The sequence below is a fragment of the Aphanomyces invadans genome, assembly GCF_000520115.1.
Source record: "Aphanomyces invadans strain NJM9701 unplaced genomic scaffold supercont1.3, whole genome shotgun sequence".
NCBI lineage: Eukaryota > Oomycota > Saprolegniomycetes > Saprolegniales > Verrucalvaceae > Aphanomyces > Aphanomyces invadans.
In genome coordinates, this window is record NW_008580148.1 from 1,759,110 (window position 1) to 1,779,829 (window position 20,720).

General features: G+C 55.9%; 9 protein-coding genes across 15 annotated transcripts; 5 read left to right on the forward strand and 4 right to left on the reverse strand.

Annotated features, from left to right (window-relative positions):
* Nucleotides 1-247: 247 nt before the first annotated feature.
* H310_02209 (hypothetical protein) lies at nucleotides 248-3,123 on the reverse strand (the record flags this gene model as incomplete). 4 transcript variants are annotated; one of them, XM_008865645.1, is made up of 12 exons in its annotated part: nucleotides 248-495; nucleotides 548-630; nucleotides 681-774; nucleotides 821-979; nucleotides 1,023-1,088; nucleotides 1,137-1,334; nucleotides 1,376-1,684; nucleotides 1,738-1,854; nucleotides 1,906-2,207; nucleotides 2,260-2,595; nucleotides 2,651-2,796; nucleotides 2,916-3,123. In XM_008865645.1, the coding sequence occupies 10 exons, from the start codon at nucleotides 2,543-2,545 to the stop codon at nucleotides 388-390; spliced, it is 1,722 nt and encodes a 573-aa protein (XP_008863867.1). In that variant the 3' UTR covers nucleotides 248-387. The 4 variants fall into 4 exon arrangements, with proteins under 4 accessions (XP_008863867.1, XP_008863866.1, XP_008863865.1 ...); XM_008865644.1 differs by having other exon boundaries at nucleotides 2,260-2,796; XM_008865643.1 differs by having other exon boundaries at nucleotides 2,260-3,123.
* A 421-nt stretch (nucleotides 3,124-3,544) lies between these two features.
* H310_02210 (hypothetical protein) lies at nucleotides 3,545-7,125 on the forward strand. The gene is made up of 11 exons (XM_008865647.1): nucleotides 3,545-3,999; nucleotides 4,049-4,325; nucleotides 4,371-5,084; nucleotides 5,140-5,346; nucleotides 5,392-5,565; nucleotides 5,623-5,775; nucleotides 5,831-5,986; nucleotides 6,045-6,253; nucleotides 6,295-6,589; nucleotides 6,635-6,925; nucleotides 6,979-7,125. The coding sequence occupies exons 1-11, from the start codon at nucleotides 3,575-3,577 to the stop codon at nucleotides 7,075-7,077; spliced, it is 3,000 nt and encodes a 999-aa protein (XP_008863869.1). The 5' UTR covers nucleotides 3,545-3,574; the 3' UTR covers nucleotides 7,078-7,125.
* Nucleotides 7,126-7,390: 265 nt separating this feature from the next.
* On the forward strand, nucleotides 7,391-10,804 carry H310_02211 (the record flags this gene model as incomplete). Of its 2 annotated transcripts, XM_008865649.1 has the most annotated exons (16): nucleotides 7,391-7,471; nucleotides 7,521-7,862; nucleotides 7,920-8,304; nucleotides 8,354-8,548; nucleotides 8,602-8,706; nucleotides 8,760-9,068; nucleotides 9,130-9,224; nucleotides 9,277-9,448; nucleotides 9,506-9,583; nucleotides 9,641-9,708; nucleotides 9,757-9,958; nucleotides 10,016-10,090; nucleotides 10,144-10,265; nucleotides 10,316-10,519; nucleotides 10,564-10,628; nucleotides 10,677-10,804. In XM_008865649.1, the coding sequence occupies 16 exons, from the start codon at nucleotides 7,391-7,393 to the stop codon at nucleotides 10,783-10,785; spliced, it is 2,607 nt and encodes an 868-aa protein (XP_008863871.1). In that variant the 3' UTR covers nucleotides 10,786-10,804. The 2 variants fall into 2 exon arrangements, with proteins under 2 accessions (XP_008863871.1, XP_008863870.1); XM_008865648.1 differs by having other exon boundaries at nucleotides 9,641-9,958.
* H310_02212 (hypothetical protein) lies at nucleotides 10,645-12,169 on the reverse strand. Its single transcript, XM_008865650.1, has 5 exons — nucleotides 12,046-12,169; nucleotides 11,700-12,000; nucleotides 11,400-11,642; nucleotides 11,157-11,338; nucleotides 10,645-11,093 (listed from the first exon to the last, which is right to left on the reverse strand). Exons 1-5 carry the CDS (start codon nucleotides 12,139-12,141, stop codon nucleotides 10,863-10,865), a joined length of 1,053 nt encoding a protein of 350 aa, XP_008863872.1. The 5' UTR covers nucleotides 12,142-12,169; the 3' UTR covers nucleotides 10,645-10,862.
* Nucleotides 12,170-12,244: 75 nt separating this feature from the next.
* On the forward strand, nucleotides 12,245-14,668 carry H310_02213. Of its 2 annotated transcripts, XM_008865651.1 has the most exons (8): nucleotides 12,245-12,704; nucleotides 12,752-12,822; nucleotides 12,872-13,100; nucleotides 13,148-13,276; nucleotides 13,322-13,537; nucleotides 13,670-13,735; nucleotides 13,795-14,007; nucleotides 14,064-14,668. In XM_008865651.1, exons 1-8 carry the CDS (start codon nucleotides 12,267-12,269, stop codon nucleotides 14,511-14,513), a joined length of 1,812 nt encoding a protein of 603 aa, XP_008863873.1. In that variant the 5' UTR covers nucleotides 12,245-12,266; the 3' UTR covers nucleotides 14,514-14,668. The 2 variants fall into 2 exon arrangements, with proteins under 2 accessions (XP_008863873.1, XP_008863874.1); XM_008865652.1 differs by lacking the exons at nucleotides 12,245-12,704; nucleotides 12,752-12,822 and having other exon boundaries at nucleotides 12,846-13,100.
* H310_02214 (hypothetical protein) lies at nucleotides 14,558-15,500 on the reverse strand (the record flags this gene model as incomplete). The annotated part of the gene is made up of 6 exons (XM_008865653.1): nucleotides 14,558-14,674; nucleotides 14,725-14,871; nucleotides 14,933-15,050; nucleotides 15,107-15,191; nucleotides 15,252-15,443; nucleotides 15,485-15,500. The coding sequence occupies 6 exons, from the start codon at nucleotides 15,498-15,500 to the stop codon at nucleotides 14,558-14,560; spliced, it is 675 nt and encodes a 224-aa protein (XP_008863875.1).
* Nucleotides 15,501-15,519: 19 nt separating this feature from the next.
* H310_02215 (hypothetical protein) lies at nucleotides 15,520-15,888 on the forward strand (the record flags this gene model as incomplete). Its single annotated transcript, XM_008865654.1, has 1 exon — nucleotides 15,520-15,888. One exon carries the CDS (start codon nucleotides 15,520-15,522, stop codon nucleotides 15,886-15,888), a length of 369 nt encoding a protein of 122 aa, XP_008863876.1.
* A 1,588-nt stretch (nucleotides 15,889-17,476) lies between these two features.
* On the forward strand, nucleotides 17,477-19,757 carry H310_02216. 2 transcript variants are annotated; one of them, XM_008865655.1, is made up of 8 exons: nucleotides 17,477-17,743; nucleotides 17,787-17,990; nucleotides 18,044-18,141; nucleotides 18,192-18,525; nucleotides 18,577-18,702; nucleotides 18,755-18,970; nucleotides 19,013-19,078; nucleotides 19,138-19,757. In XM_008865655.1, the coding sequence occupies exons 1-8, from the start codon at nucleotides 17,534-17,536 to the stop codon at nucleotides 19,516-19,518; spliced, it is 1,635 nt and encodes a 544-aa protein (XP_008863877.1). In that variant the 5' UTR covers nucleotides 17,477-17,533; the 3' UTR covers nucleotides 19,519-19,757. The 2 variants fall into 2 exon arrangements, with proteins under 2 accessions (XP_008863877.1, XP_008863878.1); XM_008865656.1 differs by having other exon boundaries at nucleotides 18,755-19,078.
* On the reverse strand, nucleotides 19,705-20,494 carry H310_02217 (hypothetical protein). The gene has a single exon (XM_008865657.1). The coding sequence runs from the start codon at nucleotides 20,320-20,322 to the stop codon at nucleotides 19,807-19,809; it is 516 nt and encodes a 171-aa protein (XP_008863879.1). The 5' UTR covers nucleotides 20,323-20,494; the 3' UTR covers nucleotides 19,705-19,806.
* Between the last annotated feature and the right edge of the window lie 226 nt (nucleotides 20,495-20,720).

A 20,720-nucleotide genomic window follows, 5' to 3' on the forward strand; every position in this document is an offset into this window, starting at 1 on the left:
GGATTGTCATCATTCCATGTCACAATTCGACGTACAGAACGTTTTAAAAACACTATTGTACCAAGCGCGATATCCCACCTTAGTAGTAGTACTATGTAGTAATACTAGTTCGAGCCCATTAAGTGGTGTCGCCGTTAAGGCACTCACGACAACAAGAGTGCGTCCAAATGCGATGCACTTCCACCGCCATTGTCTGGGATGTTTACAGCACCACGATGGATCACCCTGTGCACTTTTTCAACACCCATTCAACAGGTCCTAAACGTGTGGAACCGTTCGGAACATTGCAAATCCATAGATGATTGACCAATCATTGAATTCATTCTAGAATTTTCCACCAATCAATGATGAGGGGTACTTCACGGTCACACACACAATTGTGATGGGTCACAATGCCTTCAGCCGCGCTGCAAACTTTGTGTGGGGCTTGCGGCTGTGGCACGACTGCAGGAGGAGCCGCGCCTTGTCACGTGCGCCGAGTTGTGCACACACCAGCTGATCATCAAGTTCACTTCAGTACCCACCACGGGACGTGTGACGCGCGTACCCCTAGAAGATATAGAGCTCGAACGTCGTGCGTTGGCATCAGGGCCTTCAAAATTTCAGCCGACGCTTCGTACGCTCGGAACGCTGGAGTTAACACTGAATCAAGACATTACGTGTGGCGGGGACGTACGCACCGTAGAACCAACGCGCCATGCTAAGTTGGACGTTGAAATCGTCAACAACGGCCAGGGAATACCGCTTCTGATAGCACTTGGTCCCCAAGCTAACCTACGACGGCGGAAAGAACCACCATAAATGGGGTGATACCACGTACTAGATGGTCTCGCTGTGGGTCGGCCACAGCCAAATGTGCGGCCGCCTTCACGATTTGCCACTTGAACAAGAGAAACACATCAAAGTCAAAGTTGGACAGAGCCAGAAACGCAGCTTGAGGTGTCAGCGTGGAGAACCCGCGGCTACCTTCCAGCGCGCCCTGCCGCTTGCACGTCAGGGTGGGGGCGATCGGGTTGCTGTACCAAGATGAGGTCGCAGTCGTTTGCACCAAAGCCTTTGAGTTCTTGTGTAAAACACTCGTGGCTCAACTAAAAGCAGGGGGTCCCAGTTCGACAACATTGGAATGGGAATTGTACTGGTTCAATCAGCGATGCATTTGGCGCCGTCGGGAACATCGTGGCATGGAGCACTTGGAACGAGTCGCTGAAGACTGGGACGGTCGACGTCACTTGAACGACGTGGGTCGGATGAAAGGCCACGTCAAGGAAGCGCTGGATCACATCAAAGTCCACAGGAAGGCAGAAGCAGTCGGCATGGGGACTGAGCTCCGGGATCTGTCAACATATCACCACGATAACGTTTCCATGCCACGTACATCCTGCAAAAGGTCGCTAAAGTGGACGGTCGCGTCACCCACGAGCATGGCAAATGGTGTCGCGGGTCCTTGAAGTCGACGCAACGCCGATAAAAACTGAAACGCGTGGACTGGGAAGAGCACCAACCCCCTTCGACCAGGATAGCTCGTTCGAATGACCTCCACTATCGACGCCAGCGTTTGGTTTAACGTCGCCGACACATCATCGTCGTCCTTGTAGTACGTTGCGACATCCGCGAGTGGCGACGGGACAAACTCGTCGGCGCGGCTGTCGGTGCGGATTTCAAATGTCGTGCCGGCTTCGTCAACCTAGCATGCATGCGCCATGTAACAACGAGGCAAAAAGCCCACGACAGTCCTACGACGAACGCATCGGTGGGCAGCGAGTCCAAAAAATAATTGCCAATGAGAAACAGAGGTTGGCCGGCCACGGTGAGCGTTGTGTTGGCAAGGCGCAAATGCACAGGATCGTTGCGAATCTACAAGATCGTCCGTGTGTACACGATTTGCACGAAGTGTCGCGAACGTACGATGGAATCGCAAGACATGACGGCAAAGTCCACCGCGTATGGAAACTGCTGCCGAAGCGATTGAAATACCGGGTGAATCATGCGGCTCTCGATAACGTCGGCGCACAGGTCTGTGAGCACCGTGCACGGTCGAATCGACTGGAGCAAGTTGGCATCTCGAAGCAGTGCCATGAGTTCTGGTACGAACGCGGCCGCGAACTTACACGACCCACTGCCACCCTCGAGAACAAAGCAGTTGACAGCACCAGTGGGTGCGAGGAAGTTGCGGTGGTAGCAATCGGCGAAAAACCGAAAGACGACACCTACCAGTACCATGTAAGCCGTCTTGTAGAATTGGCGTGGGGGAGGCCGCACGAGCGTAGGCGGCAGCGACGAACGAAGAGCTAGACACGCCGTACGGAACGGTGTTGGAGCTCCACGCAGCCATGCCTTGGGACTTATAATATGCTTGCTGGATGGCCCACACGGGTGACTGCGACAGTGACGTCTGCATGGATGGCATGTAGCGGTCGTTGGACGATGCAAAGAGCGTCGCGTTCGTGGACGTCGGGTTGTGTAGAGACGGAATCGTATCGAAGAAATCGATGATGACTGGATGAATGGAAGACCACACCAATACTTGCTGGAGCTCCGTCAGCATCGAGTGGAAGTGGCGGGCGGTAGTGAGAAGCACCAGCTTCTTCTTGAGAACTGGAAGGTAGCGTAAAAACACATTCGGAGCGAAGCGAGTCAATCGAAGCACTACCAAAGCGAGTTGAAGAGGGACGGACTTCACGCTATTGTCATCGTGGGCACGCATCACTTCCTTGGCCACTGATGGCCCCCAAGCACGCAATGGCGACTCGATAGGACGAAGGATGAACTGCTGGAGGTCGAGAGGAAGGTCCACCGCTAAGTGCAGATGAAGGTGGAACGGCAAGCGGCCGTGAGTTGATGCGTCGGATGCATAATCGAGCCAGAGGCTGGAAACATGCTGATTCGCTTGAAGCAAGTCCCACACGTTTTCCCACCTCGTATCATCGGACGAACATTTCAGCACGACCACACAAGCACAGGTCGAAGCGGCCAGGGCGTCAATGAGTTCCTTCACACAATGGACCAACCTAATAGATCTGCATGGTGCTTGCGACACTTTCTTGTTCATGTCGAAGAGCAGCCCATCGCCTCCCAACGTCGCCGCAAACCTCTTCGCCGCCTGAACCGCTTCCACAATCATGTTGGCGAATGGCCCAATCGAATTGCTTCATTCACTACACCAAACACAATCGATTGCGCAAAAGGCAAGAATTCTCCAAATAAAGGCGAATATATTCCGAAAATATTCTCAGTTTTCTTGCCCGTTCTGGGCACGAAATTCATGCACTGGACGTAATAGTCAGGATGCATGCTGCAAATCCGTAAGATCGTCTTCATGTGCGAAGACGAAATGCGATATGAAGCGCACGTGCTTTCTTCTTTGCTGCAGTGTTCAGTATATGGCCGCATGGTGTTTCCGCCGAATTCGGATTTGCTAGAACCAGCTTCAATCATACATTAAAATGACGATAGGGTCCTATTTAGATTTGTAAACTCTAATTTAGGTATCAATATGCCTAAATTAAACTAAACCTGACTCGGACAGAATTTCCATTGTGTAACAGCTCAACAGTCCAGACCGTCGGAGCCAAGCATGACAGCGAAGAAGCAATCGTCGCAGCACCCTGTGGGGAGTCCCTCTGCGGCAGGCCAGCAACGACAAATTCATCAAAAGGGCATGCCGTCTTCTGGTAATGGCCCTCCGCAATCGACGTCGCCGCAGGGGCAGGGTCGCGTCGGCTGCCTGCAATTGATCGACAATCGGAAGTGGCATTACTTTGTCATGGGCATCCTCTTCATCGACTTCTTCGGGAACGCGGTGGCGGTGGGTTTCTTGTCTCAAGTTACGTACCACACGTGGGCATTAAAGTTCCGCTTCGCTTCTGCGGGATGCTGTGGCATCTACGCCATCGACATGTTCCTTCGTTTGGTGTCTGTGAGGTCGGCGCTGTGTCGATCTCCGTCATCGTTGATGGATCTGTTTGCGTTGATGCTCGTTGGAGGAACGGAAGCTCTTCGGTACAACTCGTGCTTTGTACATTGCAGTCGTTGATGTGTCTCTCGACAGGTTCGTCAAGGCCGACAACCCCGACAACATTGTCATCACCCAGAAAGGATGGCTGGACGACAAAGCTCTGAATCCGCGCCACCCAAAGTACGTATCAAACCAAATCGAGATCTACATTGCGTCGGCATACTGCCTCTTGATCGCGCTGCGCATCGTGCTCAAGCCCCGGGCGCGCGTGTTTTCAAAAAAGTTGCACAACCACGCCAACTCGGACCACCTTCGCATTTCGATCGAGTCGCTGCGGTCGTCGCTTAAGCGGATTCCCAATATCACTGAGGTATACACATCCTACCGCCGCTGCTACTGACCTCGATTTGTGCAGGCGGCGATTGACATGATGGAAACCGACCTGCTCATGATCTGCGGCCGGAACGACGGTGAAATGTCCCGCAGCGAACTCATGCAATTCCTCGAACGTGCGCTCACGTACCGTCCGAAAGAGATCAGCGCCAGCGTGTTCCTGTCGTACCTGCGAGACATCGACGCTCAGTCGTCGCTGTTCATCTACGGCGCGGCCGACGTCGTGCGGTCGACGCTGCGTCACTGGTCGAACCAGCGGCTCTCGTTGTTCCTCACCGTTCTCGTCGTCCTCATCAACGCGTCGTTCGTGCCGTTGCTCGCGTACTTCATGAGTAAACTCGGCGACGAAGCGTTTCCGCAGCAAGTGGTCAAAGTTGCCATTCGCGACATCGCGCGGGGCTACCGCATCCGCACCGACATTCGGTACCAAAACGTGACGACCGACTCGTCCGGGATGGACATCGAATTGGAGTACATCATGCCGGAAGATGCGCTCAAGCTCGGGGTGTGGGGCATCCTCCTGATCTGCGTCCCGTTTGCAATCGTGGACTTTCTCATGGGATATTTTCAATCGACGATGATCGCCAAGGCCACCGAACGGCTTCAAGGATCGCTCCTCAAGACGATCTTAGCGCAGCCGACGCTCTTTTTTTCGCAGCGTACCGAGGGCGACTTGAACAACTTGTTCCAGTCGGATATTTCGCGTGTCAACTCGTTGTGGCAAGCTGTGTTTTGGGTAAATGCATGCAACGTGTAATTGGGCACACTCAAAACGTCGACGTGATGGCTAGAACTTGATGCACCCGATCGTGTCGATCATTTCTGGCTTTTCGTTCCTCATCTACTTCGAACCGTCCGTCGGGATGGTGTGCCTCGGGTTTGCCGCCATGATTGTGTCGTCGGGGCCGCAAGGCCACGCCAGTAAAAAGTCCAAGGACTTTGGTTCCAAGAACGCCTACGTTGCCGCCGAGTTTCAAAACGCAATTGCGTGTCAAAAGGTGTGGATTGTGGCTGCCAACGCGGTTCATTCAACGGTCGTGCAGGTCGTGCGGGCGTACTCGATCCAGGACAAGCTCCTGGCCAAGTTTGACAAGACGACGGCGATGCTGAAGAAGAGCCAATTCCTCAAGGACTTTTGGGCCGGCGTCGTTCAGATCTACGTCGACAGCGCCATGTTTTTCTTCGTCGCGGTCATGACGGCCGCGTTAGCGACCAAGGTACTCCAACGCGCTATGTGGGTGAGTTTGGTGAAAATGTGTACGATGGATGTGTAGGTGTTTCGCGCCGACATCTCGGCAGGCGACTTCTTTTCGGCCGTGACCCTTATGTCCCGTGTCTCGACGCCCGTGACCGTTCTCGGCGGGTTCATGCGCGTCGCGATTGGGAATGCCAGCAGTCTCCAGCGCCTCGATGAGATCCTTCGAGAGGTAGTAAGGATTTCTCGTCCTCCGTCGTTGTAATGAGTCGTTCGCTGTCAACCAGGAGGGGCATATCAACGACCCCAAGCAGCAAGAGGACAAGAATTTGCCCACGGTGCCACGCATGACGCAAGCGCTTCGCATCGACCGGCTGAGCTTTCAATACGATGCCACGGTCGACCATTGGGACTTGCAGGACGTGAATGCTACGTTTCCTATCGTACGTGTTACGTGAAGATGGAATGGCCGACGATTCAATTCCCTGGTATTTGATGTAGGGTCATTACGTGTGCATTGTGGGGCCGAGTGGGTGCGGCAAGAGTACGTTACTCGGGTGCTTGATGCAGTTCTACGAGCCGTCGGACGGCGTCATTGCCGTGGACAACCACAATTTACAAGGGTATTCCAAGTCGAGCTACATGAGCCAGATCGCCGTGGTGTTTCAGGACGGCGGGATTTTGAACGGCAGCATCTTGGACAATATTCGGTACGGTCGCACGTCGGACAGCGAACCTGAGACCCGACTAGATTTGGCAATTCGAACGCGACGGACGAAGAGTGCAAGAAGGCCGCCGAGCTGGCGGAATGCGGCGCGTTCATCCACGCGCTCAAGGACGGCTACGACACAATTGTCGGCCAGCACGCGACAGTCAACTTGAGTGGCGGTCAGACGCAGCGCATCTGCTTGGCACGAGCGCTGGTGCGAAAACCCACGATTTTGTTGTTGGACGAAGCCACGTCCGCTTTGGACGCGGAGACGGAGGCGTCGATCATCGACACGTTGGAGTCGTTGGCCAAGAAGATGAACATGACAGTCATTTCGGTACAACACGACGATGTTTCCTTTGACTGATGCAGCACTTGGCAGGTGACACATCGATTGTCGACGACGCGGACAGCGGATTCGATTTTGGTCATGCAGAACGGTCGCATCATCGATCGCGGGACATACCACGAGCTCCTGGCACGCCCGATGAGTTTCTTTGCCGAGTTGGTGCACAAGACGTCGACGCAAGAATCGCGCCGTGCCAAGAACAACACGACTATGAGCGGTCGCTTGAGCTTCAGCTTTGGCAACCCCCACGCAGATGACCCCGATCAAGGACGCAACACGGAGCAAGCACTCGAGATGTTCACGCATCGCCTTCGCACGCGCACGGTGAGAATGGCCTGATTTGTCTAGCGGAAGCTCATGTTGAGTCGGACTTGTAGCATAGTGCGAGTGGGCATACTGGTCGCAAGAATTCGCGTGGCGCAGGCCAAAAAGCTCTCGGCCAGCAACACTCTGCAGACGACTACATTGTTTTGTAGATCGACTGTCCTTCCTACTCTAATGCATACTTGTGTGTTTTATCAACATCGCCCCGATGGGTTCAAACAGCCCAATGCATGGCTAGATCAACGACAAACGGGTGAAGGGTACTGGAGAATAGCGTGTGTCTGTCAAAAGTTGTCTCCTCTATTTTATTCCTATGGTGCGTTTTCATGTTGATTTATGTCAAGCGGCCGAGGGATCGATCCCTGGGGGAAGCACTCTATTTTTCTTTGCATCTCTTCTATTATTCAACCGCCTTGACTCATCTTGCCGTTGAAGCACGGGCACCAGCCCCACACTCTTGCTTCGATGGCGTCGCAAGCACTGTTCTCGTTCAACTTTTCAGAGCATGTACGAGGCGAAGGCTCCTGGCACGACGTCGCAACCAAGGTGCGGCATTGTTGGGGACACTGGAACGGAAAGCCATGTTGAGTTGTAGATATGCAAGCAAGTGGCCGTGGACCCCAACATGACAGTGCGAGATCTTGTGGCGCTGCACTTGGAAGACGTCGCAGCACGTGTTCGACAGACGGAGCCCGTAGGGATGGACAATCAGCACGATCAGTACGTCGAGCGTGGACATGGAGTTCAAGCTGTCGTCCAAGAAGCACTTGCACGGCACGTACTTCACGATGCCAATCCTGTCGTGGATCTCTTTTCCATGGACGCGTTTGTTGCACGATTGTCGTCATTGAAAGAAGCATTTCCTCCGGCGTGGTTGCATGCGTTAGCGATCAAGGCGAACCCGCTGTCGGGCATCCTGGCAGCAGCCAAACCCTTGGTACGTGTGTGTTCAACGGGCTTTCATTCCACACCACTCATTGCACAAAAACTCTAGGGCATGGGCCTTGAGACCGCATCCGTTGCTGAAGCCAGGCATGCCCTGAATCTTGGGTATGCCCCGCGCACGGTGATCGTCGATTCGCCGTGCAAAACAACCGAGGACTTGAAGTTTTTCCTGCAGCAAGGATGTTATCTCAATCTCGACAACGTGGACGAAATTCACAAGGTTCACGCTTTGCTGGCTGGGGCAGTCCCCGATGCCCTCATTGGGTTGCGCATCAATCCCGTCGTGGGGGGCGGGGCGATTGCTGCCTCCAGCACGGCGACCGTCTCGAGCAAATTTGGCATACCGTGGACGGCCGACACGGATGCCGATCTCATCGCTTTGTATCGGGATCATGCGTGGTTGCAGGGGGTGCATGTTCATGTGGGCTCACAAGGTAGATTCAATCTGGTCACTCGCGCGTTTGATCGATCTTCTCCATGCAGGATGCCCTCTGACGTTGCTCGTGGCTGGAGCTCACCGCGCAGTGGCCTTTGCCAAACAGATCAATCAGACCCTAGGACGTCGCCAAGTCAAAGTGGTCGACATTGGTGGCGGGGTGCCAACCGCGTACAACGGTTTGGCCAAAGAAGCGGTCGAGTTCTCCGAGTACGCCACTCTGCTCCTCGCCTCCGTTCCAGGTTCGTTCGGGAGTGTGTCTCCATGTTGTACCTCGCTGACTTTCAAGCGCCAGAACTGTTTTCGGGCGAGTTTCGCGTCGTGACCGAGTTTGGGCGAAGTGTGTTTGCCAAAGCCGGGATCACACTGTCTCTTGTTGAAACAGTCAAGCATATGAACGGTGTGTCCGATCTCGTCGGTGTCGGATCCTGACAGGCACAACGACCTCGACAGGCCAAAACATTGCGGTCGTGCACTGCGGTGCGAACCAGTTCCTACGTCCGGTGTACCTCCCCAAGACGTGGCCGCACGTCTTTTCGGTCTTTAACGCGCATGGGGCGTTGAAATCAGGCAACATGGTGGCGCAAGACATTGCCGGGCCGCTGTGTTTTTCTGGCGATGTCCTCGCCCGCGGCGTCCTGTTGCCGCAAATCGAGGCAGGCGACTACGTGGTCATGCATGACACTGGCGCGTACAACATGGCCATGTATTCCAAGTTCAACAGCATTCCGGCGCCGGCGGTGTATGCCTATCGAAGCGATGGTAACATACATAGCCTCAGACGACTGTCCATTATCTAGATCCTTAGCGATGTCTGCGCTAGGAAACTGCGCCATCCAGTTCAGCTTGGTGCGCGGGCGAGAGACTGTGGCAGAGACGCTGGCCTTTTGGGGTCCGCCGAGGCCGCTGGAGTGGCCAGTGTGACCGTCAAAGATAACCTCTTAAAATACATAAGTATGGATTGACACAGGGTTTCCTGAACCAACAAAACTCGCAACTGAAAATGTGGCGAGTGCCGCGGCGCGCGCTCGTGACGGCCGTGGCGAATGCCAAGACCGGAAGCATACACGCGGGACAACGGCGGTCCATCTCGTTGGGTGCGCTTCGTTCGTCTTTTTCAACGTTTCCGCACACTGTGATTGGTACACACGAAACGAAGCTCTTGAGATGGACTCGGTTGATAGGCTGTGTCTGCGTAGACGATCAGCTCGACATCAAGGCGCTTACAAACGTCAACGCGATTGTGGCTGCATTCGAACCGTCGCCACTTCCGTCAGGTTGGATTGTTCCGACGCATGCACCATGGAACTGATCTGTTCGTTGGGTTTTTCCAGACAACGCATTTCATCGTTGGGTCGATGAACACGTGCCAGCAACTTCAAGCGACAAACCGTTGACCAAGGTATCATCACCGGTGAAAGACATGAAGCAGTCCTCAGATTTCATGCAGGAAGAGTTTGACGCAGTTGTCGCCGAGGCCATCACGACGCTGGCCACTTTGGAAGCTACTGCCTGGGACAGTGACGCCATCAGCGACCAATACGTCGACGTGTCCGACGCCAAGTACCAACAGCGCATTGCGTACGCGCTCGTCAAGTACAAGTGCAAAGATGCCGCAAGGTACTTTACCTTGCTCGACAAGGATCGCCAAGGTACGAATGTCGCGAGCTACTATTGCTTGGAACATAATGTGGCTTGACATGACACAGGCGTGATTTCAGCTGGCAAGTTGCGCGACCTCCTTCTTGTGTATGCCCAGGCCGCGCCCGACGAGTGGCTTTCACGTACGTCGACCCCATATTTCGATCGCTTTGTGGACTTCTCCGTGGCCAACTAGATAACTTTGACGTGTTGGACTCGGATGGCGACGGTCTTGTGTCGGAGGCAGAGATGCAGCAACTTCTCCTCAACATCCTCGGCGTGCAAAAGAGCGTACTGAAGGATCTTCTCGAACAACATGTACATTGCATCGATTCCTGCTCAACGTGCGACTGTCGGTGGGATGCTAGACCAAGCACTGGACGGCCAAGCACTCGAAACAGTTTTCGAAACTCGTGTTGGAATTTGAGACGACGTTGAAAGTGTCCGAGAAGATTCGATGCACGTGGCACTTTGCCGGCGTCCCGCCGATTCCGGAAGAAGACAAGTTTAAAGATCCACCGCCAGTGCCGCCGCGCTACACCATGTCTCTCGACGAGCTTCGCACGTCCCTGGTAAACCTTGATCGTCCAGTCTTGTTCTGACTCGTGCGAGGCAGGCAGACGAGTTCCCCGAATTCCAGACGATGCTGCCCAAGTACACCCAAGCCATCGTGGATGGCCGGTGCGTTCTCGGCTCGCCCATTCCATCATGAGCCCCTCTTTCATGTAGGCGCGAGTTCTACGAGTCACGCAACTCGAAACGCACAAACTACCTCCGCGGCGTGAGCTTCCTCACGTTTTGCGGCGTCGTCGACTACATCCTCACTCTTTACGCGTAATCGTCAATCAAACATGAGCGCATCTTCAATTCCGTCGTGGATCTGTCGGCTCGCACGCCACCTCGTGCTGCGTTCAGCTATGGCACGTTCACTGTGAACGGTCTAGTTGTCGTTGGAGGTGCCGTGGAAGTCGTCGAGGCGACCACCGTGTGTACAGCTAGCTCCAACGTCTCGGCCAATGCGTCGAGCCGCATGCTCGTCGTGGTTTCCAGCGTGTCATGGGCATTCTGGTGCTGTGTCCGGCATGTATCCAAGGCGGCGGACAAATTCGAGACACGGGACTCGAGCGCGTGGTAAAGTCGCATACCCTGCCCTCGACAGCACACACTTAGCCTGTCCAAACTTTTGCTCTTCAGGGAGTGGTGTCGTACGTGCTGTGCCTCTTTCGACGTGCCGTCCATGTGTCGCTGAAGCGTTTGCCGGAGCACAGACATGTCGCCGACTTGATCGCGCAGCGCCACCAAGTCGTGGATCACTGAATGCACCAACGTGTCGTGGCGGATCCGCGTCGCATCAGCAGCGTCCCACCGCCGGTCGCTAAACTCTGCTGCCTCTGCAAAATATCGTCAAGATGAGGCTACCTACCATCGCCCAAAGGCACTGTGCCGAAGTACCTTGGATGCGGGCCTCTGTCCACGCACTGTGCTGGGTCATGCGAGCATTGACATCGGCGATCGCGGCCAGGTGCTCCTTGCACAAGGCCTCGACGGTCGCTGCGACTTGATCCATCGCTGCCAGCCGACATGAAACATGGTTGTGTTTGTCCGTCATGTCTGCGTCCGTCCGGTACAAATGCGCGTTCGTTTGATGGAGGGAATCCTTTAATCGATCGACTTCGTCGCCGAGAGCTTGGCAATCTGTATCGACGTTGTTTTGGCAAAGCAGTCGGGGGTAGGGGGTGCAGATCGACGCACCGCGAATGTGGTGGGTGAATCGAAACGTAAGTCTCTCCACGGCGGCCGTGAGCTCCTCGACGCGATTGATGCAGTCGACTTGTAGCGCTTGCATCTCATGCTGCAGTTCTGTCCGCATCGCGGTCAGGTCGTCATTGAGAAGCTCGGCGATCTTGCCGAGTCCTTTCCGCGTCGACGTCACTTGAGCATTCAAGTACTCCATTTCGGTCTGCGTTTCTGTCTCGAGCTGGAGGTGGCGGCAAGATTCTTCTTTTAGACTCCGGACGAGCGACGCCAGCGTTTGGAACTCCATCCGCTCAACCTGTGGACACGTAGATGAGACATGGCCAACACACAACTCACGAACAGGGCATGCATTCACTGAGGCTCGGGACGACGCCGTGTGACGAAGGTGTGGCTCCTTCGTGGCCATTGTCGTCGTTGAGGCCGCTCGCTTGCGCATGACGGTGTGGCAGCTGTCCACACCCGACGCAGTGTTTGTTCGAGACAGTTACACACCACCGACGTGTGAAACCGGCGAAACCGCCGCGTCCTCTTGACTGAAAACCCCCAGTGACAATTGGACTGATGGCGGACACGGACCCTAGTGCGAGGCGACTGGCACCGACAGGAGGCACTCTTAGGCCGCTTGGTTGTACTCCAATGGTTCCTGTCAACCCCTCCGACAGCGACAATTCGCGGACCAGGAGTCGCTTTGGAAGCACCTTGTTCTTTCCGAGTTTCAAACTTCACAAACCCAGTGACGACGACAAGATGAGCAGTGGCGGACGAAAGTCGGGGCATGCTAGCACGGGTATCCTTGGTGGTGTTGTTCAATACGTGCACACACGTTTGGGAAGCATCAGTCTGGGCACTGCCGGCAATGCGTCAAATACACCCGAGATGGCCGACGACGCCGGAGCCACTCGCGCCGCCGACGTCCGCAGGTTGTCGCGCTTCCGTGCGCTAGAGAGCCGTATCGGGGACTGGCGGCTCGACGAAGCGTACCGCCGAACGAACCTACAGGTGCCCCGTGCACGGCGCCATGTCTACGCTCAAGTGACATGTTGTAGATATTCTGGAACGCCATGTTTGGGCTGACTCTGGCCGTGATCGATCTCTTCTTGTTTCCATTGACCGCCACGTACGCCTGCCAAGTCATCGCGTCGCCAGCTGACTTTGTTTGTTGGTAGAACGGTGCCGACAGGACAGCTCATCCCGACGACAATATCGATCCCCGTCGTCATTGAAGCTGTCATTACGCTCTCGACATTGGCGCTCGTGGCCCAGCTGTGGGCATTGCACAGAATGTACGAGCGCGAGAAGCGCATGATTTGGGGCGACGGGTTCAAGATGCGATACTGGAACTACCAAAACATGGGCAAGGCAGCGCTGGAATTCCTCGTGGTGTCGATTCATCCGGTGCGTCGAGACAACTCGCCACGTGCTCATGGTGCGTTTGTGACCAGTGGCCGATGGGCGAAAACGCCGTGTACCGCGAAGGCGTCACCGTCTGGATGTTCCTTCGCTTCTACCTCCTCGTCCGCGTCATCAAGGACCATTCGACCGTGTACCGACAGCGAAAGCAGATCGTCGAGGTGCATGCGTCCGACGCGCCCAAGGTTGTCTGACGAGCGTGGCAGGAAAACTTTCAACAGTCGGCCGCTCCCATGTTCAATTCGTGGCTGTCGATGCAAATCGTATTCAGCCACTCGCCGGACGTGTCGCTCGTGGTGTTTTGCATGTGGAGCTTAGGCGTGTTTTCGATCTCGACGTACCTGTGCGAGCGAGACCACAATCCGGACGACTTTACCTTTCTCAACACGACGTGGTACGTGTACACAACGTTCCTGACCATGGTACGTCCTGCTGCTCCGACGACAGCACGCGCCTCTGCATTTGCCGTCCTTCTTGCCGGGATAGCGCCGTGGGCGGACAAAAGCCGCCGTCTCTGAAGTGTGTTTATGGGTCCCTCACATGACGTGTGATAGGACATTGCCGAGTACACCGTCGACACGTGGGGCGCCCGCGCTGTGACGTGCCTCTTGATTGCTGCGGTACGCGGCACTTGAATCCCGGATGGAATGAGGTGTTGACGGGGCGGTATGCACATCAGGGCGTCGTCATGAACACGCTGGTTGTGGTCGCCATTCTGGACAACATTACTTTGGACGCCAAGGGCCGCGTCGCCCTGGCGTACGTCCATCGAACGGCCGCACAGGACTCGATCCGTCGAGCGGCTGGCGCGTTCATCGTGAGCTGGGTACGGTGGCAAGTCGTCAAGTACAAGTCGCTCGACGCGGCGAACTGGAGCAAGCATCGACTACATGTAAGCATGGCTCTCTTTTTCCCATCTGGGCATCCAGTAACTGAGGAGTGTCGTAGGTCGCCGTCGCGCTGGAAAATATGCGCACGGCTCGGTACAAAAAGCAGATCACAGAGCAGAGCTTGGGCGATCCCGTGCTCGATAAACTGCAGAGCCTCGACCTTGGGATCATGAAAATATACCACCAGATCACGCCCAAGGATTCGACGACAAACCACACGACCGCATCGTCGACCCCTGCGCGGTCGACAGCTTCGTTACGAGAACAACCACCCATGGCCCGCAATCGACGAAAGAGCTCGATGCTTCGGGCGGCACCTGCGACGTCATCGGCAGTCCTCTTGCGGTCCACGTCGTCGGCGGAAGCATCGACCTCAACATCTATGCAGCCATGCGACCCGGACAACAACTCCTTGCGGACAGAGCTGTCCAAGTTGGCGGCACATCAAGAAGAAACGCTGGCTCAGAACAAAGCGATCATTGAGGCGTTGCAAAAACTACTGCAATAATCAACGTGAAGTTGTCTTTAGCACCACCTAATGAATTGCGCATTTCAGTTGAGGCCGAGGCGGGCCAGCACTTCGTCAGCGATCGCGAGCGACGACGTCAGGCCTGGCGACTCGATGCCACAGCAATGCACCAGGCCACGCATGCCGTGGTGAGAAGCGTCCTACAGTCCCATGTGAATAACCATCCCATGGAAACGACGTCGGGACATGCCGCGAGCATGAAATCCATGTCTGGGTCGTCGGGGCCGCTCAACTTGGGGCGAATGCCGCAGTAGTCTGGAACGAGACTGTTCTCGGCCACATTTGGCCAGTACGTGGCAATGCGCCGTGCAAATTCCCGAGCTTTCGCTGCAGTCACCTGGAATACTCGACGGCATCCGCAACATGAGCATCGCGTGCGTCCCGCGAGAGAGCTGTACCGTATACTCCACTTTCTCCGTCCACTCTACATCAGGGCCAAACCGCACGTGGCCCGCCAAATCGAGAGTCGCATGAACGCCGAGCCCCCCCTTTTCAGGCACGGGGTACATTAGGTGCCTAGCGCATGGAGTCGATGGGTGCCGTGCATTGCATCGGTAAGTCGTTTGTCGTACCGAAAGGGCTTGACACTCCTGATTAGGCGAAAATAGTTGCCTTTGGCAAACGTTGTCGGCATTGGAACACTAAACGCCGTCGGATCTACGTGGCGGGAGGGGAGGGTTCATCTGCCTGGATGGTCACGGCTTCCTCTTCACTCACGCGCGAATGCGTTTGCCACGTGAGGTGCGGCCAAGCCAGCACAATTGACAACGTAATTGCATGGCAGGACATGCGTGTTGTCGTCGCCTTGTACGCGATAACGGAGTAAGATTTCGTCGAACGAGCCGCCCTGCGCTCCACCAACCACTGCGCAATGGAATGCAATGGTAGCGCCGTGGGCCTCAGCATCGCCTGTCGTATGACTTGAGACAAGGAAGGAGCTGGACGCATACCTTGTAAAGCAAGCATAAAGCCATGCGAGTCCACGATGCCAGTGGAAGGCGAGAACAGTCCCTACTCCACCATGACGCCCACAAAACAGGTCGTTGGGTACTCCGTGGCTGTAAACATCGGGTTCGAGGCGAGCAACTTGCGCCTTGGACAACAGGTGAATATCGTGAACGCCGTTTGCAAGAGCTTTCGCCTCGATCAGTCGAAGTGTCTCGACTTGATCGTGGGAGGTTGCCACGACGAGCTTCCCGCATCGTTGATGCGAGACGTTGAAATCGCGGCAGAAATCGTACATCAACTGCCGTCCACGGACGCACAACTTGGCTTTGAGGCTATCCTTTGGGTAGTAGATGCCAGCATGTATGACCTCGCTGTTTCTGCTCGAGCATTCCTGCCCAATGCCTGAGCTGGCAATTAGCTGCCAGCTACATTGCGCGTGTGAGGGACGAGGCTGCACCTGCATTTCGCTCTAGTACGACCACCTGCAGCCCGCGGCGAGCTGCTTGTCTCGCGACTGCAAGGCCAACGACGCCGCCGCCGACTACCCCCAGCACCCTCTTGCCCTGCATTTTGTGAGGCTCCAACAACCATTATCCGGATGGAACGACAAGAATGTTTGTCAACGCAGGCCAGGATGCTTGCAAGTGATCGCGATGACATCCAAAACATGCATCGGTTCGTGGAGATGACAAGTAGTAGCGACGGCACGATGCAGTTCCGCATCGCTGTGCTGCCAAGTCGACGCAGCGCAGTCGTCGAGACACTGACGGTTCGCTGCGAGGGCGTTGTCGCGACTTCTTTGACGAGGCTTGGACAACTCGTCGTGGCACGCTGCGATAGACCTTGGAGCAAGTTTACGAAGGGAGCAAGCGCCTCACTTGGAGATTTCTTGACCGGTAGTGGGATCGTCGACATTCAGTGGTCGACAGACATTCAGTGGGTCGGCACGATTCTGCACTCGATCGTTCGTGGAACGATCATGCCAAGACACTTGTCCGAAGGACGTACAGATTACTGAGATCATCGAGACGCATGTTGAAACGCGTCCGACGCACGAGTAGACCGGTGGCGCGCTCAACTTGGTGGTAGACCGAACGGTGGCCCGTCACTCTATGGCCAGCGCGCAGTCCTGTTTTGAAACGGCGCGTCGAGCCCGACGACGCCAGTCCAAACCCTGGCGACATCGTCATCACGAGTGATCGCTTTGAAGCGTACGAATTGCCTCTCGACCCAAGACCGGCAAGTCACCGCCGTGGAGACCGCCACGTGTTCGCGACAGAAGATGGAGGGGAAAGTAACAAGAAAGCAATGCCCTTGATCGATATCGAGAGCAGCATCGAGAGCGACCTACGTCCGCGCTGCAGATCGAGCCGCCGCCGCCAATGTCGCGAGAGCCTTCACACGCGCGTGAACGACATGGGTCATTCGTCATTCGTCTCGAGACAAGTGTAAGGACGATAGAGGTTAGCTAGGCAAACGCAATCGAGTCCCGAGTCAGACCGGGTCGTGTCCCCTGGTGAAATACGACAAGATTGTGCCAGGACGGACGTCCCTCTTGGCGATCCCAGATCGTCGCGACAAGCTATACCACCCCATCGACCAGGAGGTACACGAGATTAGCATTATCGTTCGGAACCAAGCGCAGCTGCAGGAAAGCGTCGGAGACGATCCAGCATGTCCTACTCACAAGGTCCTTGAACGACGTCAACTCGGACGTGGACGCGCTCGCCGCGATTCGCGTCACGGCCAACCGCGCCACCAAACAACTGCGGTCACCTCAACATGAGGTACCGGTCCTGGCTCGCCAGCTCGTCCGCCGCGTCAAAGCCAGCTTCGCGCTGTAATAGACAGCTCCACGCGTACCATGGCCTCGACGGAACAGCCGAGTGTGATGAAGAGCAATGAAATCCACTGCCGTGGATCTCCACTACGTCGATTATTTGGTGGCAGTCGGACGACCTGCTGCTGTCCTGAGAGTTTTCGACTTGCGGTTACGCACCCAGCCAAGTGACCGAATCGTCGTAGCAGTTTCGCGCGGTGGCAACCACAAGATGCCGACTCCGCAGCCGGCGGTGCGGCCCGTCGATGTGGAAGACGTGGACGTTGGCGCGCCGTGTCACTGGAAGAGACGAGGGAAGCGCAAATCCATCGCAGAGCACCTCCAGACCATCCCGGCTGTGTTGTCACACTCTGAACCATCGCCACGACGCAGCTCGACGTTGAGTTATCATGAAGAGATGGACGAAGACGCTACCGCCGTGGTATTGCCGGGGCATGCGACAGTTTGGTGACGTATCTCGATAGGGCGACGGTCGCGTGCGGCGGAAGCGACTGGCGCTCGTGTCGTCATTTCTCCAGCAGCTCCAGCTCGACGTTGTCATTCACAAATCCAAAGTCGAGTCCCTCGAAGGCGACTCGTCCAACGTGAGTGCGCTCCGGTTGGTTGACATCAAGGCGCGAGTTGGCGACTGGACGCTGGACGAAGTGTATCGAGTCAAAAACGTGAGGGTGCGACGTGTGTCGTCGCCATCACTGCAGGACTGACGCACGCGCGCCCATAGATCTTGATCAATGCCATGGGCGGCCTTGCGCTTGCGCTCTTGGAGCTGTACGTGTCGTGGATGAACAAAGTCATGCTCGACGACAACAACAAAGTCATGTACGATGATGTCGCGTTGTTTGGCCGGTGGTGTGACGGTGCGCACGCAGCGCGATCCTCGACGTGCCGACGTCCCCCCTCTCCAACTGGCTCAAGATCGCCATGAGCGTGCTGAGTTTTGTCCTGGTCGTTCAGATCGGGGACTTGTACCGGCAATTTTTCAACGACGCGTGTCAATGGGAGCGGACGTTCCAGCAAGACACTGCGCGCATGCAAAGGACACTGTTCCCGAAAACGCGGGCGTCGTCCGAGCGGACTGTCCGCCATGCCGTCGATCGCACCGTCGTGTGGATGCGGTCCGTCGGGTTGACGATCAAAAAGTACCTGACGTCGTCGCTCACGTGGTCGTGCGTGGCGGAGATGACGATTGCCGCGATCCATCCGGTGCGCGGATGTCGAGAAGAATCATGCCACACTGAGCCGCCGCTGTTGTAGCCGCCGTACGTGGACTCGATCGTCCACCTCACCGCCGCGTGCCTCATGTTCTTTCGCTTGTACCTGTTTTGCCGCGTGTACCGAGACCATTCCAAGGTGTACCGCCAGCGCCGCGACATCTTGATGGTGCGTCCCGCGTGTTGTTTTCTTCGATGACGCGACGACCGTGTTGGTCCAGAACTGCTTCCTTCACACGACCAACCCGACCTTTGACTGGTTCTTGTCGATCAAGATCGACTTTGGCAAGTCGCCGCTCCAGTTCATCCTGACGCTTTTTTTGTGTGTTTTGTTCATCTTGACCGTGTGCATCCACGTGTTCGAGCGAGAGTACCAGCCACAAGTCTTCACCATGGCCAACTCGGTCTGGTACACGTTTTGTACCCTCACGACCCACGTACGATGGCACGTGGGTCGAACGCGACACTCACTTGCGTAGGGACTTGTCGACATTGACGCGGTGTCGGTCCACGGCCGGTTCGTCACCGCCGTCATGCTCTTGTGGGTACGATGTTGTGCTGTGGAGAAGCTGACGCTGACCGTTTGTGTGTTTGTTTTTTCCAGGGCATCACGTGCGAAACCATGATCGTGGTGGCGATCCTGGACAACTTTAGCTTGAACGACCACGGGCGCATGGTGTCGGTGTACCTGAAGCGCATGCGTGCGTGGCAGCGCGTCCAACACATTGCGTCGCGCGCGATGTTGTGCTGGTGGAGATGGAAGTGCGCCCGACGGAGCCATGCTGTCATCGACGTGCGGCATACATCAATCCGTCTCTCGTGCCGTCATGCTGGATGTGCTAGGAATCGACCTGGCGATCCCATTTCTGGCACGCCATGGAGCGTCTCGGGCCGGCGCGGACCATATATTCAGACTTGGAGCAAGACGAAGGCAACCCAGTACTGGAAAAACTCATGGACCTCGAAAGGAGTGTGGCGCAGCTAATGCAACGCGTCGAGATGCACCAGCGCGTGTGTTTGTGCCGTCGTCAGACACGTGCGCCGCCGCATGACCGGGACGACCTCGTTCAACGGATGGCGGCCCTGCGGGACACCCAGGCGAAGATCGACGACCAAAAGCGCACGATCTCCATGTTGCTGGCCAGGGCAGCGGCAGCATTCCCCCACGTGTAACGAGATCAAAGTTTATAGTTTTGATGGACACAGCAACAAACGACTGGTTCCACACCACTGTTAACTCGCGACAACCAACTGCTACAACACCCCATGCAAACTAGACCCACGACGACTCGCCAGACACGCCTCGGCGCTTCTTCTTTGGCTTTGACTCAGAGTTGACAAACACGATCTTGCCTCCCGTCGTGGCTTTTGCCTCCCAGAGGGATGACTGGTGGGTCGCGCTGTTGGTCGACGTGGAATCGCGAGACCTTTTGTTTCCGAGGAGATGCCGCAGCATTTCCTTCCAGTTGCGTTTCAGTGGACCCGCCGCGGCGGGTGCCCTTGTGTCCTGTTCCGCCACCATCGAGCACGTTTGTCGACTCGACATGGACGGATGGTACGTCCAGTCGATGGAGCCGCCTTCGGAGCTGCTGATGGAGCTCGATCGTCGGCGGTTGTAGTACGACCGTGTCGCGCGAGCAGATTCGACTTGTCGCTCGAGAAAGTCGATGCGCCGCTGGTACCGTGTCTGCATCTCGAGCTTCTCCTGCATGAGTTGAGCCACTTGAGCACGCAGGCTTTCCACTTGATGCTCCACAGACGGTGGACCTGTGGAGCTGGCAGCAGACATCGACAAGGCCAAACGACTGAGGATTCGTGAATGGCCACAAGCGTGCGAAGGGGCACTTCTTGTCGCACTGGATCTGGCGCGTGAGCTCACGGTCGGGTGCGCCTTGTTCTGACCACACAGCTACTCTGCGCTCTACGTGCGCAGTCGTGCCAAGAAGGCAACCAGCAGCGCGAGCCTCAGCACAGGCTAATACCCCAGACCAGGACACGTGTGCGTCTGGAAAGTGCTCTTCTCTCCGACAGCGTATGCGCGGCATCGCTGTATCCACCGGCGTCCATTTTGTGGCGGACGTCAGTCGCTGAAGCGTGACAAGTCTGTCCGTTACTTGCGTTACACGGATCCATTATACAAATATATTAAATGCTTGACGTCGATTTCACTAGGTATTTGTATATGAT

Excerpts from the sequence above, each read along its gene's own strand:
- H310_02210 (XM_008865647.1), top strand. The coding sequence starts at position 3,575 with ATGACAGCGAAGAAGCAATCGTCGCAGCACCCTGTGGGGAGTCCCTCT. Across the intron at positions 4,000-4,048 it reads GGAGGAACGGAAGCTCTTCG|GTTCGTCAAGGCCGACAACC; the intron begins GTACAACTCGTG and ends GTCTCTCGACAG. Across the intron at positions 6,590-6,634 it reads TGAACATGACAGTCATTTCG|GTGACACATCGATTGTCGAC; the intron begins GTACAACACGAC and ends AGCACTTGGCAG.
- H310_02212 (XM_008865650.1), bottom strand. The coding sequence starts at position 12,141 with ATGCGCAAGCGAGCGGCCTCAACGACGACAATGGCCACGAAGGAGCCA. Across the intron at positions 12,001-12,045 it reads CCTCAGTGAATGCATGCCCT|GTTGAGCGGATGGAGTTCCA; the intron begins GTTCGTGAGTTG and ends ACGTGTCCACAG. Across the intron at positions 11,094-11,156 it reads CGTCGAAAGAGGCACAGCAC|GGTATGCGACTTTACCACGC; the intron begins GTACGACACCAC and ends TGTCGAGGGCAG.
- H310_02213 (XM_008865651.1), top strand. The coding sequence starts at position 12,267 with ATGGCGGACACGGACCCTAGTGCGAGGCGACTGGCACCGACAGGAGGC. Across the intron at positions 13,277-13,321 it reads AGCGAAAGCAGATCGTCGAG|GAAAACTTTCAACAGTCGGC; the intron begins GTGCATGCGTCC and ends CGAGCGTGGCAG. Across the intron at positions 13,538-13,669 it reads ACACAACGTTCCTGACCATG|GACATTGCCGAGTACACCGT; the intron begins GTACGTCCTGCT and ends GACGTGTGATAG.
- H310_02217 (XM_008865657.1), bottom strand. The coding sequence starts at position 20,322 with ATGTCTGCTGCCAGCTCCACAGGTCCACCGTCTGTGGAGCATCAAGTG.
- H310_02216 (XM_008865655.1), top strand. The coding sequence starts at position 17,534 with ATGCCGACTCCGCAGCCGGCGGTGCGGCCCGTCGATGTGGAAGACGTG. Across the intron at positions 17,744-17,786 it reads ACGAAGACGCTACCGCCGTG|GGCGACGGTCGCGTGCGGCG; the intron begins GTATTGCCGGGG and ends GTATCTCGATAG. Across the intron at positions 18,526-18,576 it reads CGATTGCCGCGATCCATCCG|CCGCCGTACGTGGACTCGAT; the intron begins GTGCGCGGATGT and ends CCGCTGTTGTAG.